This window comes from Epinephelus lanceolatus, chromosome 3 (genome assembly GCF_041903045.1).
Source record: "Epinephelus lanceolatus isolate andai-2023 chromosome 3, ASM4190304v1, whole genome shotgun sequence".
NCBI lineage: Eukaryota > Metazoa > Chordata > Actinopteri > Perciformes > Serranidae > Epinephelus > Epinephelus lanceolatus.
In genome coordinates, this window is record NC_135736.1 from 41,300,499 (window position 1) to 41,324,833 (window position 24,335).

The 24,335-nt window shown below is 41.1% G+C and overlaps 2 protein-coding genes across 3 annotated transcripts in view; both read left to right on the plus strand.

Annotated features, from left to right (window-relative positions):
- Positions 1-6,381, plus strand: part of LOC117255599 (zinc finger protein GLIS2-like) — a 45,469-nt gene extending 39,088 nt beyond the window's left edge. For both annotated transcript variants that reach the window (XM_078166379.1, XM_033624683.2), the window contains one exon: positions 1,933-6,381. In XM_078166379.1, coding sequence (XP_078022505.1) covers positions 1,933-2,606 — 674 coding nt within the window. In that variant the 3' untranslated portion in view covers positions 2,607-6,381. The remainder of the gene's footprint in view (positions 1-1,932) is intronic.
- A 3,937-nt stretch (positions 6,382-10,318) lies between these two features.
- Positions 10,319-18,978, plus strand: LOC117254846 (beta-1,3-galactosyltransferase 1-like). Its single transcript, XM_033623280.2, has 2 exons — positions 10,319-10,523; positions 14,933-18,978. Exons 1-2 carry the CDS (start codon positions 10,480-10,482, stop codon positions 16,062-16,064), a joined length of 1,176 nt encoding a protein of 391 aa, XP_033479171.1. The 5' UTR covers positions 10,319-10,479; the 3' UTR covers positions 16,065-18,978.
- The last annotated feature ends 5,357 nt before the right edge of the window (positions 18,979-24,335 follow it).

A 24,335-nucleotide genomic window follows, 5' to 3' on the forward strand; every position in this document is an offset into this window, starting at 1 on the left:
AGGATGCTAAAACTCAAACTTGTGATGTCAGAGGGTGTCAAGTCTGGAACTGCTCCATAAACGATGAATAGGGAAAGATGTTTTAGATGACACTGAGAGCACCCAGGGGAATGTTAAGAGAATATGGGTACATTTTCTGTTTCAGTACTGAAAGTGCTGCTAAGTTCAAATCAATGGGGTATTAAACGACTTCATCAAATGATAAAACTAAGAGTAGCCAAATAAACAGCTTTTAAAGACTGTAACCCTGTGGCATCGTCCATGCTCCGCACTCACTTCAACACACCTGCCTTTAATGAAAGGTTCCAGAGATGCCAGGTCAGGTGATTGAAAAAATAATAGGAAACTAGGACTTGCTAGAAATGGCTCTAATAAAGGGACTAAGCAAATCAATACACTGCAACCACGTCTACAATGAAATGAGATTTCACCTGTTTTAAATAGTCAAATTTGCAGCAAAGTTGTGGTGATTGGACAAAATTGCAAGCACGCACAGAATTCACAGGGATTGGCTGAATTTGTGTTAACTGTCACGATCACAACGTCACTAAATCCTGGAGGGAACTGTAAATGACACAGATAACAAACTAAACACCCATTGTCATAAATAAAAAACCTGAAAGTTGTTACTTTCAACACATTGTCAACCAGTCTCCAGTTGCATACCAGCTGGTGTTGAGTGATACTGCTGGAATTAAGCTGCTGACTTTACAATGTGAATCTAAAAACATGGTGTTAAAACAGCAGAGACATCAGAGCTTTTTACGTCATCAGGTTCCTCCAAACTGAGCAATCATTGACATCTTAGCAAACATTGCGCCTTCACTTGTTTCATGGTGTTTGAGTGTTTGTCTACCAGTGGCCATCTGCTGCCTACAAAAATGTATGTTAACAGGAGATAATCCTTGAACACGTCACCTCAGTCACCTCTTCATACGTAGTATATGTGCGTCTGTACTTTAGCAGGAACCATTTAGCAGGATGTACGAGCCTTGATGGAATTCAGAGCTCCTGGTGATAAGCGAGTCCACTACACCCATGTATACATATAACTTGTGCAAATACACACTTCACTCTGCGGGCTATCTCTCTATTGAAAGGAAGCCTTGTGAAATGCAATCATGATGACCTGTCTCACATATCAGAGTAGGTTTGGCTCTGTAGCTTCCTTTGTTAGTTCCTTGTTGTTAACAATGTGTTAAATCCTTCTTCCATTACCTGTTATTCCTGTCTGCGTGTGACAGGAACTGTCGTGAGGCACGCAGACGATGATACATAGGCTATTTGAAAGCCCAGTCGCTATGGAAATTTCCCATTTTTTTCATAGCTAAAAATCTATTAAATAAAGCAACTCATTTTGCCCCTGCTTTAGCGGTATTCTCTTCTATTTGTACATAACTAAATAAATAATTAGAGACCATCTTCCAGCCATGATAGAGGGAGTCGTCTGTGACGCAGGGGTAGAGCAGGTTGTACACTTATTGTAAGATCAGCAATTTGATCCCTGGCTCTTCCAGTCCACATGTCGGAAGTATCCCCGGGCAAGATATTGAACCCCAAATGCTTTATTTAAACCAACAGGATACATCTTCTAACTCCATTTTAAAGGTTTACACTGAAAAATGAAAGACGACAAGTCAGCAAGAGCCATTTTATTCAGATGAAAATAAAAGGTCTTGCTGCAGAGCTACAGGTGTTGGCCACAGTGTCAATAGAATTCATTTGAAGTAACAGAACATCATAAATTTACACACATAACACGTAGTAGTGCAGAATTTCAAAACTGAATATTCCTTTCCAGGACTAAAACCTATTTAAACAAGTCCTCTCTGGCTTTGTTTGCATTTATACTGTCATCAGATTATTTATTTTTATTTATCTTCTTCCCTGTCTGACTTCCAATTCTGTTGTCCTCCCTTTTCCCCCCTCTAGGAGAAAAACCCTACATCTGCCCCTATGAAGGCTGCAGCAAACGTTACTCCAACTCTAGCGACCGCTTCAAACACACCCGCACCCACTACGTTGACAAGCCATACTACTGCAAGATGGCAGGCTGCCTGAAGCGCTACACAGATCCCAGCTCGTTACGCAAGCACATCAAAGCCCATGGGCACTTTGTTGCCCAGGAGCAAGGTGCTCCGAGCAGGCTGGGGGCGGGGCTAGGCCTCGCCGGGCACCAGAGTGCAGCTGAGCAGCCCTCCGTAGGCGGGGCCCACATCCTCATCCCTGGGGCTGCTGCAGCTCTTCTTGGAGGCCTGGGGACCTCTTTGCCTCTCTCTGCTTTCTGCCACGCCAGAGCCCTGGGCCACCACAGGGCACCACTCTTCTCCATGGGTGGAGGGAGCGGCATGGGGCCGCTCAGCCTCTCAGACTCTCCTCTGCTACACTTTGGACTTTCAGCTGCATCAGTGTTGGGGCTGGGAGCACTTGGAGGTCTGGGACGGATGGCAGGGAAGGAGACAGAAGGCGAAGAGGAGGAGGAGGATGGAGAGGAGGGGGAGGTGCTGAACCTGTCTGCAGGAGTGGGGCACAGACGAAGTGACCCTTTGTCCTGGGTGGTTGTTCCCCCGAGGGCACTCCTCCTCAAACCAGCTGTTGTCAGCTAAGGTATGCACTCAGCAATGCATAGAACCAGGGAGTGTGTTTTTCTGTGTCCATGGTTACACACATGTATGTCTGTGTGTGTCCATTCACAGGCATACGTGCATGTGTATGATGAGTGTGTGTGTGTGTGTGTGTGTGTGTGTGTGTGTGTGTGCATGTGCGTGTGTGTGCATGTGAGGGATCAAGGGTCGCTGACACCTGCAGAGCCATAAAAAGCACTTCAGTCATTCCAGCCCAGAAACAACTAAAGACAGACTGATAGACTGAAGGACACAAGTCTGTGTTGAGTCTACAAAGCCTGCACAAGAACTTGTTGGGTTGTGTGTTGGATTGCAAAAGTTTTACACTTTAAAAGGTCAGTTCGTCCAAATGACAGAAAGTATTTTAAAAAAGTACCCTTAGTGATATCTGGCCGTGCAGATCTATCTACATCTACTGACATTTTAAGATATTTTTCTTAGATTTTAGTAAAAACAGCATTAAAAAGGACATTTGAAAGATTTAACACTAACTTTTCTTTTTACAAAGTTCTTATCCACAGGCGTCACTGTGAACACTTTCTTTATTTGCACGACTTTGCAATAAGATTTTTCAAATGTAATTTATAGCCAGGCAAAGGATAGCATTGGAAATAGGTCATTTTATACAGACATTTATGGTTCCCAGAAGATGAATCCTACCAGCCGGTGTGATCCTTTGACCTTTCGTCTAATGCCATCATCAGGTCAACATTTTAATTTGGAACCCTGTCTCCTAGAAACTACGTTTCTATGTAACTAAACTGCTTTCTTAATTACATAGTGGCAACATGATTGCTGCCTAAAGTTTCTCTCAGGTAACAATACACTACATTCATGTATCAAGTAGACTTCAGAGGGAGATGTTTGAGTTACTTTGGGTTTGAATCTGGGTTCCTGTCTTACGTTTAGGTAACAAATGCACTTTGGTTGCTGATACCTTCAGTATCAGTATTTTTGCAACATGGTAGACACATTTTAGCAACATTTTCCCATGATGTTATCAGAAAACGTAATCTGCTTGGCATTAAATTTCCCTCAAAATGTATTTGTCATTTTAAATTAGTTTCTAGGAGACAGGGCAATTTGTCCAATTCTTTGGCCACTTACCTGCAAAAATACGACATCCACATCAAAATTCTTTGCGTTTATTGCTTATAACAACATGTAAGCGTGCCAACATTCCAAATTAAGATTAAAATTAAAATGGCTAACATCTTATTTGCTTAACATTAGCTTGTCTTGTTGCAATGCTATGAGCCTTACATATCAAACTCCTGACTGTATATAGCAGATGTTTTTGAGGTGGATATCTCTAAACCACATCTGTCTGCATGGCTTGATATCACATAAGTGAGAAATATGTTTGAATCAGGTGAACTGACCCTTTAATATTCATTGATTCACCCAGTGACTGTATAAAAAGATGGACAACATGCCTCCACTTCCTCCAGACTGTACAAAAATGATGTCAAAATATCCTGAACATGGCCACTGCCATCTTGCTCTGATGACGTCATTTGGTGCTACAGCCAACACACTAGCCGTCTCCATGGTATCGACCAATGGCAAGCAGCACCATTGATTGTTAGCACACCAATTGGCACACACAGCTTTCAAATAACAGATTAAAACCAAACTTATCAGAAAAGCGATAAGAACTACTTAAATTGACAGAAACCATCTTTGGGAAAAATATATTTGATGTTCACTTTGATCTTTTAGTTTGGCCCATGTCCCATCCTCTAACATGGAGGGGGCAGGGTTTATGACTTCTACTGTACAGCAGCTGGCCACCAGGGGGCGATCGAGATGTTCTGGCTTCACTTTTTGGGAGCTGTCATATCGTCCATCTTTATATACAGTCTATGGATTCACCCATCGCCTTCCATTCGTCTACACTTTGACTTCATGGTCAAAAAACATGTTACAGTGGACAGTCACCTGTATTATATTTACTGATCCAGGTCATGAAAGAGCAGATGCACTAACCATTTTGTAGTTTTTACGTTCGACAACCCCCACTGACTGCTGCCATAGACCCATTTTTACTCATAAATAAATATGGGCAGAAGCAGGATTGCGGGGAGCAACAAGAAGAACATTAATGATTACGCATTGTAGACTTCAACATTGTTACAGCCATTGTATTTTTTCCTTCTGGCAAAATGAAGAGTTTGTGCAATTAAGGGGTTACATTTCAAAATAAGATATCGATCAGTTAAAAAAATCGACACTAAATCCCATAAAATTACAGCTGATGTTAAAAACATGTTTTTGTGATAATTTTTAATACAACTGTTTACAAAATATTTATGCTTGAGAAGATGTTACAGACTTTACATGGTAGTCTGGTTACAAAATTAACTCAAGGTGATTGGGTGTCATACTCAGTCATGTCATTTAAAGAAGGTTTCTGTGGATTTGATAGTATCTGGTGGTAATTACTTGTCATGTGCAACTTGCTTCATTTTCAAGCCCACACAAACAAAATAATTAATAGGGTTCATGATACGATATTATATTGATTCTGTGGACAATGATACAATATTTGCTGATATCACAAAGTCTGCCATGACATGATTTCGATTTGATTCAGTTCAGGGGGCTGCGATCGATATTAGACAATATATCGAGACGAGACGAAGGAGGTGTGCTTGGCCAGAAATGGTGACAGGTGCTCCATAGGAATACCTCTTTAAAGTGATGATATGCATCAATGGTTTCACTTTTCATCGATAATATTGGATCGTTGATCATCGAATTGATATAACGATCCGAACAATGTACACCTCTAATAATTAGCCCCCTTGAGTAAAACTCAAATTGCATCATAATTTATGACGCAGTAATCCCACTGATTGTAAAGTGACCTGAGTTTGTCTGTCAGCTGCTCTGTGGTTTGTTTCAACCCCCGGAGACCTTGACGTTTACGACACTACAGTGTGTGACGAAAGACAATAATCTACACAAAGCTATCTGTTCGACCATGTGATTTTCCAAGTCGCAAGAAGAAAGACATAAACTGTGTTGACGCAACTGAATGTAGGTTTGAGTTAAACTCCTTCGCTTGCAGTTTATTTTAGCTCATTCTTTGCTCTAATAATCATTCCAAGACAACGATCTAGACCGGATCTGCCCTGCCTTTACGACAAGACCAACTGAGGTAAATATTCAAGCGGGAATAAAGTAGACAAAGGTGTGTATTACACAATAGTTAGTACACATTTGCTTTACTAAAAAGGTACACAGGAATAAACCAAACAGTGGTTTAAAGAGCTGCCTCGAATATTTTTGAAGGGGAAATGTTTGACAATGGCCACGTGTGGCCAGTATCTGTGTCAATTTATCTCGTATCCTTGTTTGCACATTGATTGATCCTAATCAGTATTTCAACGGTGTCCAAGTGCCTTGTGTTTCATCCGAAATATACCACACAATATATGAAAAATATTTACACAAATGTAAAGTGTATAAATGTACTTTTCATTGCATTTTAGAAAACTGAAGTTTAATAATATGACAACAGATGTGATTTGTACATCAGGGCCACTGCAACACTTTCCAAGGATGTCACCAGTGTTGATGACTGTGACAATGACTCAATGTCAATAAACACAAATTAAAAAAAAAAATCTCTCTGCGTGTTGTGTTTAGATGCCTGTCCTGTGTTGTGTCTGTGTGTCTAAATAATTGTGTGTAAAAGTTAAATCCACTCAGATTTAATTGCAAAGGTGGTAAAAACAAGCAAAAATAAAAATACAACCAAAATAAATTCTCAGTAGGTTAGAGTTGACCATCCATCCATCCATCCATCCATCCATCCTCTTGGGGGACCCTGAGGTGTTCCCAACCCAGACAAAATATGTAATCCCTCCAGCGTGTTCTGGGTCTGCACCAGGGCCTCCTACCAGTGGGACATGCCCAGGTCCTTAGCCCCCAGCCAATAACACTGCATAGGTGAGGCTGGGACTTTATAAAAGTTAGCAACCAGGTGCCACACCATAAGCAGCAGGCATCCAAGCGGAAGCTATGAAAATCCCAGACACAGCTCCAAAAAAAACACAAATATAGGGAGGCAAAATGCCAAGCAGATAAGGCTTGTTCAAAAAAGAGTGAATCTGGGCTGACCTTCAATTTGGCTGGCAATACTGATTACAAACAGTAACCAACACATTCTGCATTGTGTTTCTTTAAAGGCATTAGAAAATTTGTTCTAATATACCCTATACAGCATCTTTATCTGTGTAAATGGACATGAATACAGCACATTAAAGATACAGCTTACTACTTACTCTATGCCAAAAACAACAATCACTGCCAGTATGATGTTATAATTCTGAAACCACACACTCACACAAAATCAGAGCTTCTTATCACAGGACCTATATTTATCTAATTAATGGGGCGGATGATTTAGCTATCTGCCTGCTGTAATTATATGTGTGATGTTTGAAGAGCTGTCCAAATGTGGATAGATGAAGTCATGAGAGTGCGTCTTTTGTTGGGTAATTGTTGGCCTTTCCCCAAAGTAAACATAAATTAAGCACATATTCAAGTGCTTTACCATTTTAAAGTCACTGTGATATCCTTTTACTCCTGTCACTTGCAAAGTGGGGTTTCAAGTGCAAAACATATTTTGAGCTCATAAAATATACAGTCCACCTGTAGAGTTTCACTGTTCCTTCCCTGTGTGTATCTCTGAGGTCTATCAAATGTGTTGAATGCATGTCTTTCTTCATATTTGAAAAGCCAGTTTTTCAATGTCCATCACATTGATGTATGCTAGCTGTGTATCGGGTTGCCCACTTGCATGTATGTGTGCATGTGCGTTCTCATATGCATACATGAGATACAAATGAAAGGGGGACCTGGGCGCTTAAGAAAACTCCACGTTGCTGTGGCTCACCACCTGAGTTTGCTGATCTTTGTTCTTTCTAGCTGATTGAACATTGACATGCAAAATTGTGGAGCTCTCCAATATATAACTACATGAAAAAATAAAACGCAACAAAAGACTGAGAAAGTTGTTACAATTTGTCACTGCATCTACATGCCACTGATTTCTCTGAGCCTGAGTTCATCTGAGATGGACTGACACAAAGTGGAAAAGTGTGCCGTGGTCTCATGAGTCCACATTTAAAATTATTTTTGGAAATCTTGGACATCGTGTTCTTCAGGCTGAAGAGGAAAAGGACCATCCAGATTGTCACTAACTCAAAGTTCAAACCCATCATCTGTGACTGTATGGGGAGTGTTAGGTCCATAGCATCATGGGTAACTTGCTCATTTGTGAAGGCACCATAAATACTGAAAGGCGCATACAGGTTTTGGAGCAACATATGCTGCCATCCAGGTGCTGTCTTTTTCAGGGCTGTCCCTGATTGTTCCAGCAAAACAATGCCAAGCAACAATCTGCACGTGTTACAACAGTGTGGCTTCGTAGTAAAAGAGTTCAGGTACTAGACTAGCCTGCAGTCTATCTATCTATCTATCTATCTATCTACCTATCGACCAACTGACCAACCGACCGACCTACCTACTGACCTACCTATCTATCTATCTATCTATCTATCTATCTATCTATCTATCTATCTATCTATCTATCTATCTATCTATCGACCCATTGACCCATCAACCAATCTACCTATTGACCGATCTATCTATCTATCTATCTATCTATCTATCATCTATCTATCTATCTACCCATCGACCGACCGACCGACCGACTGACCTATCTATCTATCTATCTATCTACCCATCGACCGACTGACCAACCGACTGACCGACCGACCGACCGACCGACCAACCGACCTACCTACCTACCTACCTACCTACCTATCTATCTATCTATCTATCTACCCATCGACCGACCGACCGACCGACTGACCTATCTATCTATCTATCTATCTATCTATCTATCTACCCATCGACCGACTGACCGACCGACCGACCGACCGACCGACCTACCTACCTACCTACCTACCTATCTATCTATCTATCTACCCATCGACCGACCGACCAACCGACTGACCTATCTATCTATCTATCTATCTATCTATCTATCTATGTGTCTAGTGCATATAATTGCCCGATCTTCTTTATCTTGTACTTATATATTTATCACTGTTGGAGGGAACAAGACAGATAGTTAAGACCAAGGCTACAGTTACTATTTAAATAAGTAAACAGAGTACCAGATAGTTTTCCAGTGCATTGTAGGTCTCTAACAAAAAGGAGGACTAAAAAGACAGCTACAGACCATTCTCACATGTAAGTGTTATAAGGGGGACAACTGTATGATGTAATAATAGCACACAGACTCACAAGAGCTGCTGCTGTATCATCTTACAGACTGAGGAATATGTACACAGTCATTTCTATGAGCAGGTAGAAATCTAGACGAACAACTGACAAACGAGACAAACAGGAATATGTAGGCACCTGTCACCTGTAGAAATATTTCCCTGTATGAGGTGTTTAAGTCAGGGAGGCAAATTTGTACAAGTTACTTTACATATTAAAGTAGTCTGTGTTGACAGACTGAGCTGTAGAGGTGCAGGACGGGGGGGGGGGATTGTTACCTTTGTACAGAGCTAGGCTAGCTGTTTTTTCCTGTTTCCTTTATGCTAAGCAAAGTTAACCGACTTTATATTCACCATACAGACATGAGAGTGGTATCAACCATCTTGTATCACTGAGAGGAAAGGGGTCATCCACAGTGGGGGAAACATGATTTATATACTGAAAATAAACACGCAAGAATATGCTGATGCTGTCATGCTGACTTCTGTAAAACGCAGCATGGATCCTTTTTGTTATCTGCTTCCTCTAATATCATTAATGATTGATAAAAGAAAATGTGAGGTTTGAGTGGGTGGTTGGTTGGTGGTGGTGGTGGTGGTGGCGTGTAACACTAAGTGTGCATGCAAATATAAATTTGACTTTTCCTTCTCTCACAATAAGACATTCAGTGTAGCTTCAGGGCGCCTGCTTGTTCTCAGTATGAACCAGGATGTGAGCCCATTACTTATACTTTAATCATTTACATTCTGTATGTTGCAATAACTGTAAGACAAAAGGCCTCAGATAACATTATTGATCTAACAGGTGAGAGCACACACATCAGTAGTGCAGCTACACATACACATTATTTTTATTGTACTGAACTAATAAAGGCATACATCTATACATCAGTGCCGTATGGTCAAATTCCATTGGCAATAAATAAATAAATGGCCTGCCATAAAGATTTTGCAACATCAGACGTTCAAGTCAATGCACAGGGCGACAGAGAGCTTAACTTACAGGCAAAATGAGTCTGTAGTACTGTTGTGTGACCACCCACACTCACAGAAAATACCAGAAAGACCATGCAATAAATTTTCACATAACAGTTCAGATGTAGTAATGGAAGGATGAGCTGGTTTCAATCTGGGGGAAAATTACAAACCAGGATTTTCTTTTTTTCTGACCCTCTGTCACTATCATAGTTTCTCTGTGTCTGCGTGTGTGTGTGTCTTTGCGCGTAAAACCAGGTGAACACTTGAAAAGCCACCCTCCATAAGACAAAGTATATGAAGCCACAGGAGGTGCGAGGCTGTGACACCATCTCCCTCCCTCCTTCCCATCCCCACGCCCGTTTCTCTCCTCCCTGCCCCTCTGACTCATTCTCAAGACAAAAACCATCGCTGTGTTATAACTGATTCCCGCAGGCTGTAGCGGAGTTAATAATGCGTGGAAGTTATGGTTTGTCAGTATCAGCCTGTCACACCTGAATGAGCACATTCATGGCTGAAGCCAAGTACACAAGATAGGGAAGAGTTAAGGGAATAAGGGAGGCAGAGTGGCGGCAGTCATGGGGGAGCAAGAGTCTGGCTCAGGTGGGAGCTGGCTGAAAAGGTAAGGACTTTAAATCATTTGATTAATTGAATTAAACCAGACATTTAGAGTCTGACTATCTGCGTGTGAGTGCACTCCACATCTTTGGCTTTAAATGAACGTGACGCGCAGATTATTGATGTTTTTTCTTGCACATGGACTCCGACATACTGTTAGATATTGTTATCATTATCCCACAGCTACCTATTGGCATAATACACTTGATGGTGATGAACTTAAATGCGCACCTTTGCGGCTGTATATCAGCGGATCGAGTAAACTGACCAAAGCAACGAATATTTTAAATTCCGCGTAGAATTAAAGGACAGATGACGTGAGACATACAAACTATTTTTGAAGCATTAGCAGCAACTTTGAAACTATTTTTTCGCTCATAACAACTAAGAAAATGATCTATCCAACACGGTTCATGCGTATTTACGCGCACAGAGGCGCACACCGGGCAGGCTAACTGTTCGCCTTTGAGCTGAGGATAGTAAGCGATCATCAGGCTGATAGATGAGCTATACACACCCAGCCACACACCCCACCTCCGGTACGTGGTTCTCTCAGAGTGCCTCAGGACGTGTCACTCAGTGCTGCAGGTAGCATATTTGCGGCCTTGGGCAAGCTTCCCCTGCGCCCCCCCCCCCCAAAAAAAAAAATTAGTATTAAACAACTTAGCTATGAAACAATATTACAGATAAACTGACTGAATTCATGTTATTGCACGCAAGCAGTACAAATATTGCACTGTTAAATATAGGCTACTGCAGCGTCCCTAAACAGAGAGGCTATGAGGAATGAACTCATTTTGCAGGCTTTTTATTCCTTTACTTTAAAACATGCCACAGCCAACACCAAAACAACAAACCTGTATGCTTTACAATTTGTTCTCTGGTTTATCCGCTACTTTAAGAACTCCTGCTCCTCGGCTTACACACAGGTGCAAACTACTGATGGGCTTCAGGGTGGCAGTAGCTCAGTCTATAGGGACATGGGTTGGGAACCAGAGGGTTACCTGTTCAGGTCTCCATCCTGATCAAATATGGAGCATGGACTGGTAGCTGGAGAGGTGCCAGTTCACTTCCTTGAGCAAGGCACCGATTCCCCCTCCCTCCAACCGCTCACTCTGACATCTCTTCACTTAGTGCATGTATAGGTCCTGTTTGAGAGAAAAAATTGAATTTCCCCACACAACTTTGCTGGAAGTGAACGGAAAACTCAGTCACTGTCATAACAGACCTTTTTACTGTTGGTGAGCATAACAAATTCTTAACAGTGACAGAATCCACAGTTAACATCAAGTCACCCAGTCCGTTACAAGATACTGATGTTGCACCTGAGTGTTGATTGTCAGTTCTGGTATGTGTGGTCTGCTGGGAACAGTGTTGGTTGAAAAGTCTGACAGCAGGATGAAGGAAGCACCTGTGGTATCTCCCCTTCACACACAGCCTGCAGGTGGAGCAGCCTGTCACTGCTGAATAGAGGGGGCATCCCATCCTGTTAACTCTCTTCCTGTCAGCTGTTCAAATGCTACTGCCCCAGCAGACCACTCTGTAAAGGATTGCTGATGTCACCACAGAGTCAAAAATGGTCCTAGGAGTGTGCCTGCCTTCCAAAACACCTGAGTCTCCTCAACAGATAGAGTCTCCTCTGTCCTCTCTGAAGGCCCAGACACAACAAACTGACATCAAAGACATAGAAGAGGCAAAGGCCAACTGTTGCATTGCCTCATTTTGCCTGTGTTGTGGCTAAAAAGTTGCACCTAAACACACCGCAAAGACTTCAGCTAACAGCCAACTAGCATGTACGTTCTGCTCCTATGTGAGAGGAAATGTCTCCGTAGCATCAGGAGGCAGCAGACAGTATTTGTCATTTAAAAAAAGAAGCAGAAAGACCGACAGGATGGATTCAAGACACCACTTAAAGATGTTAAAAGAACAAAGGATATTTACCGTGAGCTGGTGAAAAATAACTCAATTACAAACGGTTTCTGCTAAAGACTTCAGTGGATAAAAATGTTATCGTACCCAATATATCAACTTTGTTTTTAACTTTAGCTGTTCATTTGCTTTCCTCACTTCTGTTTCTCTTCCCATGCACTGAGATGAACTGTGAATCAGAGTGATTTCATTCACTGTCGGGCTTTGTCAGCTCCAACATTGATTTAATATGCTGAATCAGCTAACATGGGCTGACAAGGGCTGACTGCTGCCAACGGTGTGGAACCCAACACCAAAACTAGGGCTACAGACGCTGGCCTGTCACTGAACAATGACCAACAATCGGCTTGATGTGTCAGCGCCCTTATTCAGTGGATTTGTGTTCTCTGCCTAGTCCTGTTTCAGGTGAACACTTCACACCTATTGTAATATTATATTTATCTATATTTTCTTTCTATGTTTTGGCATTAATTTATTTCAGCATTGATTTGTTACTGTCCTACTTTCTCTTTTATGATAATGAGGGAGGCTGTCATGCAACTATAGGCCTAGGTCATGGTGTCTCTTAGCTCTCATTGGCTGATCAGTGTCAGGGTTAAAAGTTCAAAGTCAACCCATCTAACTGTTCTGCTGCAGGTTACTGTGACTCACAGAGAGATTAAAAGGAAGGGACACCAGGTTCCTTATAGTGTTAAATGTGGGAATTTATGTTTGGAGAAAATTGCTTGGAACTGTTTATGTAACTGCTACAAAAATGATACTGTTAGTTGTTCCTCAATCTAGATTGTTGTTGAGTTGGAGCTATCGGCCATAGAGATGTCTGCCTTCTCTTGATCATAATGGAACTAGAGGGCACCGGGCTTGTGGTGTATAAAGTGCCAAAAAAATACATTTGAAAAAATCACCTGCAATGTGTCTTTCCAAAAAGACACAGGCCTAATTATTCTAGATAATCCACAGACCTTTTTGTGTGTAGTTTCATATAGGAATGATTTACTTTCTACCGTACTAAACCTACCAACCAAATTATGGCAAAGAAGGAAGTTTGCATCTGCTGCTACCTCATCTAGCACCTTTGAGCTAGCTAATGTTACAGCTCAGCTGAGGAGGACGCCATTAATGTTTAGGCCTACATGTCATGGTGTCACAAACAGTAGCCGTTTGTCCATGAGCAGACGCATGCTGACATTTGATGACAGCCCTCTATATTAAAGAGAAGTACAAAATTCACCTCTCATACACAAAACAGTTGTCTTTTTCTAGACATGTTTTCCCACCAAATTCAACCAGCTAACGTCACAAGCATTAGCCTATGATATTTTGCCTTGCATAAATTAGCCATAGTGGCTAGTGATGTTTTCCTCTACTGATATAAAGCTAGGGAAAACAACATTTTAAAAAAATAACGTTATAAAATTTGACTCCATTATAACTCACAAGGTTCACCGACAAACAATTGTCTTATACAAGACACATTTTCCCACATATTGGGCCTACAACATGCTAACCTTATTTTAGTAATCCTATGACATTTCATGTTGCTTATATTCGCCTAGCAGCTAGCAGACTTTCCTCTACTCATATGAAACCTGGATAAATCACACACAAGACTTAAAATGCTATTTTGTGGGGGCTTTATTATCGTCACAGGTCATTGTTTGTTTTCTGTGAAATAATAAAAGCTTTGTTTCTACAGAGGGAACTGGTTTTCAGTTCACAAAAATATACAGTAAGTCTGGGTTGCTGAGATGTGTGGTTGCAATTCTAGGGAGGTGCACATCAGACTACAGTGTAGGGTATGTGCCTACACAGAGCTTATAACCATAGGTATGGTATTGGTTCATTGCAGAAGTAAATCCCACTTTAGTCACCATGAGTGGATATTACAAGATTGCCTATTTTGAAGGAAAACAAATGAAATACTTTGTCAATGAACATTTTGCTGAGCATTATGTGTCCCTTAAAAATGTATTTGCTGTTTCATATTAAACACAATTTCTAGGAGACAGGGCTGCTGCATGGCCAATAAGAGCCAATTCATAGTTTATGGGTGTCCACCAGGCTCTGTTTTGGTCTACGTGATGTAAATGTTGTCATCCAACCATGTCTGGAAGGGTCTGCAGACCAAATCAGGTGCGCTGAATGTGCATGCTCCAATCTTTTATTCCAAACTCTGGCCAAGACCAAAACACTGCCATCATGCCATTTTCAGTTGCCTATCGATGATGAAGTTATTTTTAAGTTAGATAGTCAACAGAAATTCACCTCAGATCCAGCAGTGTCTTCTTAGTTTCACTTTCACCAGATGTTGGCAATAATATGGTTAAGATCACCTCCCAGCCCTCCCATGTACTGACAGGGACCCTTAATTGTACTATGAGTAGAACCATGTTTGAGTTTGCATGACTGCAGTTGTCCCTGGACGTTCCATGTGTAAAGTCTTAAGTTCCACCTTTTTTAACTTTGCCTGTCTTGTCTTTTTAGGCAACTTTGTGAGAGCGTGTGTCATCAGAAGATGCCTTTCTTTCACTCCTGGTTCCGGTTCCTGCTGCTGTTTTGCCTGGTCTTTGTCTTGTGCTACTCTCAGTCCAGCAGCTCTCGATCATGGTGGGAGAACTTTCCACTCCATATGCACTACCAGAGGTTTCTCAATCGAACCAATCAAGTCAATCTACCTCCTGCTTATCGTGTCCATCCAAAACACAGAATTAAACCAACTGAAATCTATGAAACCACAGCAAGCACTACTGTACTACCTACTGTGCCTCCAACAGGTACTCAGTTCCATCACGCCTACCCACGCAACTACCACTTTAATATGGATAACCCAGATGTGTGCAAGACCAAGACCCCTTTCCTGGTCTTGATGGTTCCAGTGGCACCCAAAAACGTGGCAGCACGGGACGCCATCCGGCAGACATGGGGCAAAGAGAGCCTGGTGCAGGGCGAGGCGGTGCTTACTCTGTTCATGCTGGGCCTCTCAGGAGGAGCTGATGTGGAGCAGGTGCAGGAGAAGCTCAAACAGGAGAATCTACAGCACCACGACTTGATCCAGAGCAACTTTATGGACACTTACCTCAATCTGACCACCAAAACCATGGTGATCATGGACTGGCTGGCCACACGCTGCCCTACAGCAGCATACGCCATGAAGATTGACTCTGATATGTTCCTTAATATTGACAATTTGGTAATGATGCTGCAGAAGCCAGGCATCCCCAAGCTGAACTACCTGACTGGGATGCTTATGTGGAACAGGCCAGTTGTCCGTTCAAAAAACTCTAAGTGGTACGTCCCCGAGGAGATGTACCCAGAACCTCAATATCCAACCTACACTCTGGGCATGGGATACATCTTCTCCAACGATCTTCCTGAAAAATTTGTGGAGGCCTCAAAATCAGTGAAACCATTTAACATAGAGGACGCTTACATTGGAATGTGCATGAAACAGCTAGGTCTTGCACCCACATCACCACCAAATCCCTCCCAGTTCAAGGCCTATAACACAAGATATAATCGCTGCGAATTCTCCAAGGTCATCACCTACATTCTTGGGTCTTCACAAGAGCTATTGAAATACTGGACAGATTTGAAGAAGCCTGAACCACTGTGTTAGGACAAAGACTATTCCTGATGTACTGATAAAATCACCTGGGTTGAAGGGATTGGGTGCCAAGGAATGGACGGGTTAATTTATTTATAGATTTCTATTGTACTGTTGTGAGCAATTGGAACACCACTGTGGAAAAGTTGCAAAGGTTTATGAACTGCATTACAGACACTGGACTGGTGTGTATTTAAAACTATTTTGTTGGCTTGCCAACAATAAAATATGTGAAGGTAAAGTTTATTTTACAACACCACTAGCTGTTGATCACTAAAGGTGTTGCAGAGCAATGTTTTGATAAGCAGGTCATGTATAGTTTGTATACCATTTGTACCTGTATATTTACAAAAGCACACACACACGCCTCAAGCACGGCACATTTGTGCAAACAGCAGGGATTAGTAAAATCACTTGGATCTAATGGAACAAACGCAGCTTTTCCAAAAAAAACGTCTATGCAACTATTAAGAGGTACGAAAAGCTGTCAGAATGTTTCCTATACATTCAGGCGAATTTGGGAAAGGATTTTGAACTCAGTTGTGAACACTCCTCAGGGTATTTTTTTTAAGTGACAAATCAAGCAAACCATTCACCACTGTCAGAAAGGTGTACAAGTTATTTCATTGTTTACATTGCAGATTCATATAAGTTTTAGAAGAAGCCAAACTACTAAAAAAAAAATAATAATAATTTGTGCAATATGTCACAAAATCCTTTAGTAAAGACGCTGTACTTTTTACTACATTGTCGTTGAGTTTTTATTCTTTTTTCTCCCCAGAATTAAGTCTTCTCTTGTATTCTGGTGGGTATAAGAAGGGGTTGCGAGAGGTTTCATGAACTTGAATATTATTATGCAGCAGGTCCTGATAAAGCCTGGTAAGACCATCCTGATGACGTCAGCTCAACATTCTGTTTCGCTCTCTGTATCAGTCTGGACTCGGTGCTGCCCCAACCTTTTTCCAGAAATTTAAATCCAATCAGGGCAACACATTCTCACTCCAAACTCATACAAACATATCGACATATAGTCATGGATATTCCATGTTGATGTGCAAGGTAACCTGTGCCTCATAAGACTACTCCAGTTAGTTTGGCACTTTTTTCACCCATTAAATTATGCTACTTTGACAGACATAGTTAGAAACCTTAGGTCCACTACCTGCTGCCTTGACACTCTGCCTACAACCTTTTTTAAAGATGTTTTTAACTGCATAGCATCAGATATACTACAGATAGTCAACTGTTCTCTTCATTTAGGCCTTTTTCCAACGGCCCTGAAGACCGCAGTCATTAAACCTCTCTTTAAAAAACCTAATCTGGATGCCTCAGTAATAAATAACTACAGGCCCATATCAAACCTACCATTTTTAGGAAAGATCATTGAAAAGGTTGTTTTTCAGCAACTCAACACCTTCTTGGAGCAGAACAATTCCTTTGATGCCTTTCAGTCTGGATTTCGAGCACATCACAGCACTGAGACTGCACTTGTAAAAGTTTTAAATGACATTCATCTGAGCAGTGATGCATCAAATATTTAGGTTCTGGTATTACTGGACCTCAGTGCTGCATTCGACACAGTTGACCATAAGATACTGCTCGACAGACTAGAAAAGTTTGTGGGACTTTCTGGCACTGTGCTAAATTGGTTTAAATCTTATTTACAAGACAGGGATTTCTTTGTGTCACTTGGCAATTATGAATCTGTGTGAACAAAAATTACATGTGGAGTTCCTCAAGGGTCCATTCTTGGGCCTCTTCTGTTCAACATCTATATGCTCCCTCTTGCTCAGATTATGGAATATCATAACATCTCCTACCATACTTATGCAGATGACACACAACTTTACATAACAGTGTCACCAGATGACTACAGTCCCCTACATCTGCTAAATAAGTGCATTGACGAAATCAATACATGGATGTGCCAGAATTTTCTACAACTAAACACAGACAAAACTGAGATAGTTGTTTTTGGCCCCAAAGAACAAAGATCAATAGTCAGTGCTCACCTTGACGCCATGACACTAAAACCTATGAATCAAGCCAGAAATCTTGGTGTAGTTCTGGACTCAGACCTAAATTTCAGTAGTCACATAGTCACACATCATTTAGACAATTACTAAATCAGCCTACTACCACCTTAAAAACATAGCAAGAATAAAAGAATTTCTGTCTAACCAAGATACAGAAAAACTTGTTCATGCTTTCATTTTCAGCAGGCTGGACTATTGTAACGGTGTCTTCACAGGCCTGAGTAAAAAATCAATCAGACAACTGCAGCTAGTCCAGAACACTGCTGCCAGAGTCCTCACCAACACCAAGAGAGTGGAGCACATTACACCAGTGCTTAAGTCACTGCACTGGCTTCCTGTGTGCCAAAGGATAGACTTTAAAATCTTGTTACTTGTCTATAAAGCACTAAATGGTCTTGGGCCTAAATACATCTCTGATATACTTGTACATTATGAAGCACCCAGACCCCTCAGATCATCTGGAACAGGTTTACTCACTGTCCCCAGGATCAAAACCAAACAAGGTGAAGCAGCCTTTAGTTTCTATGCTCCCCGCCTGTGGAACAAACTTCCAGAATATCTGAGGTCGGCTGAAACTGTCAACTCATTTAAATCAGAGCTTAAAACATTACTATTTACTGCAGCTTACCAGTGAACTAGATATGTAACTTATTGTTAGGATAATCTGTAGCTATTGTTTTTATATTTGTCTGCTGTTGCTTTTGCTTTATGTTTGCTTTTTAAATGCATTTTCTGCACGGTTTTTAACTATTTATTGTCTTGCTTTTAGCTTTTGTTTTTAATGATCTATTGTTCCTTTAATGTTTTATTTTAATATATTTCTCTTGTAAAGCACATTGAATTGCCTTGTGTATGAATGGTGCTATGTAAATAAAATTGCCTTGCCTTGCCTTGGGTGTGTTGGTTGTTGATGTTCTTGGATGCTTTGTCAATTTCTGCATGTTATGTGCGTCAATGCAAATTGATGTTTTTTTTCCTCCAACAACTAAGGCATGTGGTTGGGTTTAGGCAACAAAAGCACATGGTTGGGTTTTGCAGAAAAGAGCAGGGTTTGGCTTTATAATATTACAGGACACTGCTCTCCTGGGTGAAGATTGGTGTTTGTTGGACCCATCCACCGCCCCTCCCTTCCGTCCGTCCTACTTGGAGTTTTGCCGCCTCAACTTTTGTTCTTGTCCCATCGCGTTTCCCCCTGCCGCCGCCAACACAAGCTGCATATCATGCATAACAGCTTTTTTCGTCAGTGTCTGATGCTGTGAGTCACTGTCCTAGCACTGGATTTTGACGTTTGTTAATGACATAAAATGCAGGCCACAGCTTGCAGAACAGTAATGGCCGCTCCCGTAGGGTAGGAACAAATGCTAATTGTTAGATAAAATTATTAAAATTATTAGAATAAACACAGCAATAAGTGAAGTTATAATAGAAATAGAGTCAATAACAAGTGAAACTAAGAATTGTTGTGTTTTCTAAACCTTTGAATGAGCCGTTTAAATGTACATATGAAGCCTGTCCTTGATGTAGAAAAACTTGCACTCTTGAATACATTTTTAATACAACACATCTGATGACTAAGATCTTGGTAGCATGTACGCATAAATAGATACCATAAAACATAAAGTAACAAACCAATGATTGGGGCAACCTCTAGCTCACCTGGTAGAGTGTGCTTCCCATATACTGTAGGCTGAATCCTTTGCAGTGGCCTGGATTCAGTTCCAACTTGTGGACGTGTGCTGCGTGTCATTCCCCTTCTCTCGTTACCCGCTTTCCTGTCAGTCTCCAGCTGCACTGTAATAAAGGCAAAAAAGTATCTTAAAAAAAGATTCAGCCTTACATAGCATATCACACATCATACAGAAGCATGTGTACTCACACTATCTTGGAGGAGTCAAAACAATTGTTGTGTAACCCTTGGTTTAATCTGTTTAATCTGTGAGTCTGAATATCTACAAGGTCCTCATCTTACATATCTTAGCCTTCAGACTCCATGAAGCCTCGTCACATGCCTGCATGCAGACAGTGAAGAGCTCCAAGGCCTTTCAAAACACCAAACAATGACCATGGATAAATCATACATTCATACAGCTATTATTATTGTTGTTATTTATGATAACATTCACATACTTTCATATTTAATAATTTTTCCTTAATAGAATTCTTCCACTGAGTCCGCCATGTCGTTCCTACAGTAGTAGTAGTAGTAGCTAAACACACTCAAGATATCCACTTGTGTGGGTAAATCACCCTGCAGAAGCCCCACATTAGCCTTAGAGTCATGGAGAGATGACAACATTACAGCAACAAGAACTCCTCTATTGTACATATGGGAGCGTCAATTGTATGAGCATAATTAAGAAAAACACGAATTCTAGTTGTAGTTAAAATTTGACCCTATTCTCATCCCACAAAGGTCAGCAAAGAGACTATTTCTGAGAATGGCTGTTTTGTGGGTTTCATATACCACTCTGCTGGTACCTTATGACCTCATTTGTAAACATGCATGTCTATGTTTGTGTGCACGTGTGTGAGCGAGGGTGTGTATCTGCCTAATTGCAGCTAATCTCACAAACTACTGGACCAATCAGCCTAATATTTTGTGTGCACACTTATGACTGTACGCTCAAGTTTCTCTCATGGTTGTGGTGATTCAGAATTGTTGAAAAACTTGTTTTATATCATCATTGACTGCTGACTCCTCACTCCTCTTAGATGGTTGGAAGGGGCAGAAAGTTTTCCAGAAATCAGCTCAGCTAAAAACAACAAGCCTTACTGGCTGTTGCAGGTCGTATGTTAGCCTTTGTCATGGCTTAAAACTGACATCTACAGAAAAAAAAAAAATCTTATTTTGAACTGGAGCATCTAAAAACTAATTCTATACCCAGTATGTTATGATCCACTAAAGTTAGACATGATACGAGATAAATAAGTCAACTGGTATTGTTATCTTCGCTGCCATATTGATTTGAAGGCAGCTGGGAAGGAAGACTCCACCAGGTACACCTTCGTGATTTTGTTGATTTGGTCATTTGTCCTTGACATTTGTGCATCTATCCAAAGTAAGTAAGCAAGCAAAGTGGTTAAATAGCTTCTTTTTTGGTCTTGTTAAAACTGTGTTGTGTTGTGTTAGCCTACAAACAGAGTTAATACTGTTACAAGTCCAGTTATGTATGGATCAAATGATCAAATGGATCACATGGATCGAAGATTTGTGGCAGTGTTTTAGTTACTAAAGATATATCCTTCCTTGTTATCACATGATGTCTATATTTCACTAATAGTGCCATTTAGCAGAAGTCTGCTCTGTGAAATGCACTGCAGCTCTGTCAAAAATAGACGAGGCCTGTATTTTTATTAGCTTCTGAAACACACTGCAGTGCCTCTGCGGAACCAGAACTGTCTAGAGTGGTGGTTCCCAACTGCTCCAGACACGAGGTTCAGTTTTCTCCTCAGTCATTAGTTCAATGTCCACACAATTTAATACAGTCAGTGTCATACTTGCGTTTGGTTGTGTCATCAAGATAGACTGCTGTCTCTCACAAGAAGCTAGTCGCGCTTCTTACAGTTTTGCGCAAAATAAATGCGATATTTCTAAAGTTTCGACAAAGTACAATTGCGACTTGCAGGTGTTTCCATTAAAAGGTGTTTTGCGTATGAGCCGTAATTCTCGTAAAATCTCGTCCCGCGAGACTCCACTGTGTTTGCAGAGGTAAGATGGATATTCCAAATCTCTTGCGAGCTGGAACAATCATCTCGGTTGCCACTGCTGCTGTTGCAGTTGTCTACAACCAAAGACAAAGAGAGCAAGTGGTACTCCAAAGGCAAAGTGTGTGGCAGCGACCACAGAAAAGAATTTCTGGGAGGGGATCGTGAACAAGGAATTCACAGAGGACTTGAATGTCTGGTGACGTATCTTTGCAAAAAAAGTGTTTCCATTACACTTTTGTGATATGTACTTCTATATCGACACGACTGAAAAACCACCTCATGAGAGCATAAAAACTTTTTCTCGATATTTAAGAGATTTTTCAAAATGTAGGTGTTTCCATTACCAGTTTTTTATTGTGATATTTAGATTTTGCGCATTTCTAGGGTTAACGGAAACCCACTTGCTGTCCGTTAGTCACTCACTCTACAGCAGGAAATGACACTTAAAATGCAGCTGTGTTGGAAACTCACCATACTTAAAAATAAAGTATATTTTTTACGAACTACTGTAGACACGTTCTCGAGTTACTTGTGGTCCATTCAGAATGGATCCACAACCCACTTTTGGACCAAGACCCACCAGTTGGGAACCACTGGTCTAGAGTGGTCGTGATCAGCCTGAGCAGTTGCCTGGCACCTTTGTATCTTGTATCTTTATTAGCATCTACACCTACACCTGCTGGGATTACAATAAAAACGGACCTGGGTTTGAAACATTTCGTGGCTCGTAGCATACTGTACACGTCTGACCTGCAGTTCAGTCTGTTTTGAAAAACAAATGTAGGATAAGAGCATGCTGAAGGGAGGTTGCAATATGAGAGCACTCAGTTCAGTGTGGAGCAAGATATCAGATAACTGCCGAGGGGAGAGGTTCTTAATCTTTGGTGAGATAGCATTTATTATCAGTAAGTCATCCAGTCCACACATGAAAAACACATATGTAATGATTGTCCTGTTCTGTTTTAGCCTTAATTTTGTGTCTCTTGTCTTGCCTAAGATTTACCCTCACACTACAGAAGCTCAAAGTAGGTGTTGAGTAATTGGATGTTTATCATACTGAGTACTTTTCCCCTTGTCTTGAATTGCACTGGGCAGTAAAGGTGCTTTCATTTACGTCAACTGAGAATTCTTAAGGAAAGCTGCACCTTGTGATGACTCAGTCAGGAAAAGTACACATGGCACAGGGCAAAGAGGATGTTTAGTTTCACCGTCATTTGTCACCGGTGTAATGCAGAAAAATGGACCGGTTGCAGGACAAGAGCTTAAATATATTTCAAAGCTTGTGATGACTTGAGTTTGACATAGTGAGTTGATTAAATGTGTGCCAGAGGGAAGGTGATGATTACTTGGTTGACTTGTCTTTGTGTAAAGAAAGGATTAGCACTCACAGATATGTTGTGACACACCACACATATCTGAAGGTTCATGGTGTGCAGATCACTGGGTCAGGAACACATCAAAATAAATGATTTGAACTCCTGACGGCACAGTTAGAGAAAAGTGAAACGTTTATACAACAAAACACCTGGGGCCGACACAGTTTGTTTCGTTTCCGCTGGTTATCCACACTTTACAGGCTCATAAAAGGGCATTCATGGATGTCGCAGGATTCCCTGGTGTTGTGGGTGTAATTGATGGGACACACATCCATATAATGGCACCGTCAGAAGATGAAGCCGTCTTCGTGAACAGGAAGAGATTTCACAGTATCAACGTTCAACTTGTTTTCAATGCGGACTATAAGATTTTGGACATTGTTGCTAAATGGCCAGGCTCAACACATGATGCCAGAATACTCTCTGAGAGTGGCCTCAGACAGCTTTTCAAGGGACATTATGTGCCAGCCAATTGCTACTTGTTAGGGGACAGTGGCTACTCATGCAAACCATGGCTCCTAACACCTTACCTCCATCCAGACCAAGGGCCGCAACTCAACTACAACAGGTAACACAAACAATATAGAATTATGCATGGAAATAAAATGTAAAGAGCATGTTGGAGTATCCTAGTAGTTTAAATATTTCCCTCAAATAATGTACATTGTCATGTATTAAATTATTCACATTATTTCCAGTTGTTTTGAATGAAATTTTGATTATGTCTGTATTAACTTGTAGGGCCCATAGGACAACAAGGGCAGTAGTGGAGCATGGCATTGGCCAACTGAAGAGGCGCTTTCATGTTCTCCACGGAGAGGTGCGGCTGACCCCTGATAAAGTCTGCAAAGTCATCATAGCCTGTGTGATACTACACAACATTTGCAAGGCTAGACAGATTGCAGAACCTCTTGAGGGTGATGAAGACAGCGATAATGATGGTGGTGGTGATGAAAACATTCACACTCCACAGGGGAACTTGGCCCACAGTGGACTGCCTTACAGAGCCCAATTTACAAATTTACATTTCAGGCAAGTTATAGTATATGTAATTTAAGAACCTGTGACTGCAGTGAACTAATATACCAACTAATATTTACTACACATAGCCTACAATAGTTACTTGACACATATTACACACAAAGGCACATGAATACATAATA

Bases quoted from the DNA above. Each gene is read 5' to 3' on its own strand.
- LOC117254846 (XM_033623280.2), top strand. From the start codon at position 10,480: ATGGGGGAGCAAGAGTCTGGCTCAGGTGGGAGCTGGCTGAAAAG. The intron at 10,524-14,932 runs GTAAGGACTTTA...TTGTCTTTTTAG, and splicing joins GGTGGGAGCTGGCTGAAAAG to GCAACTTTGTGAGAGCGTGT.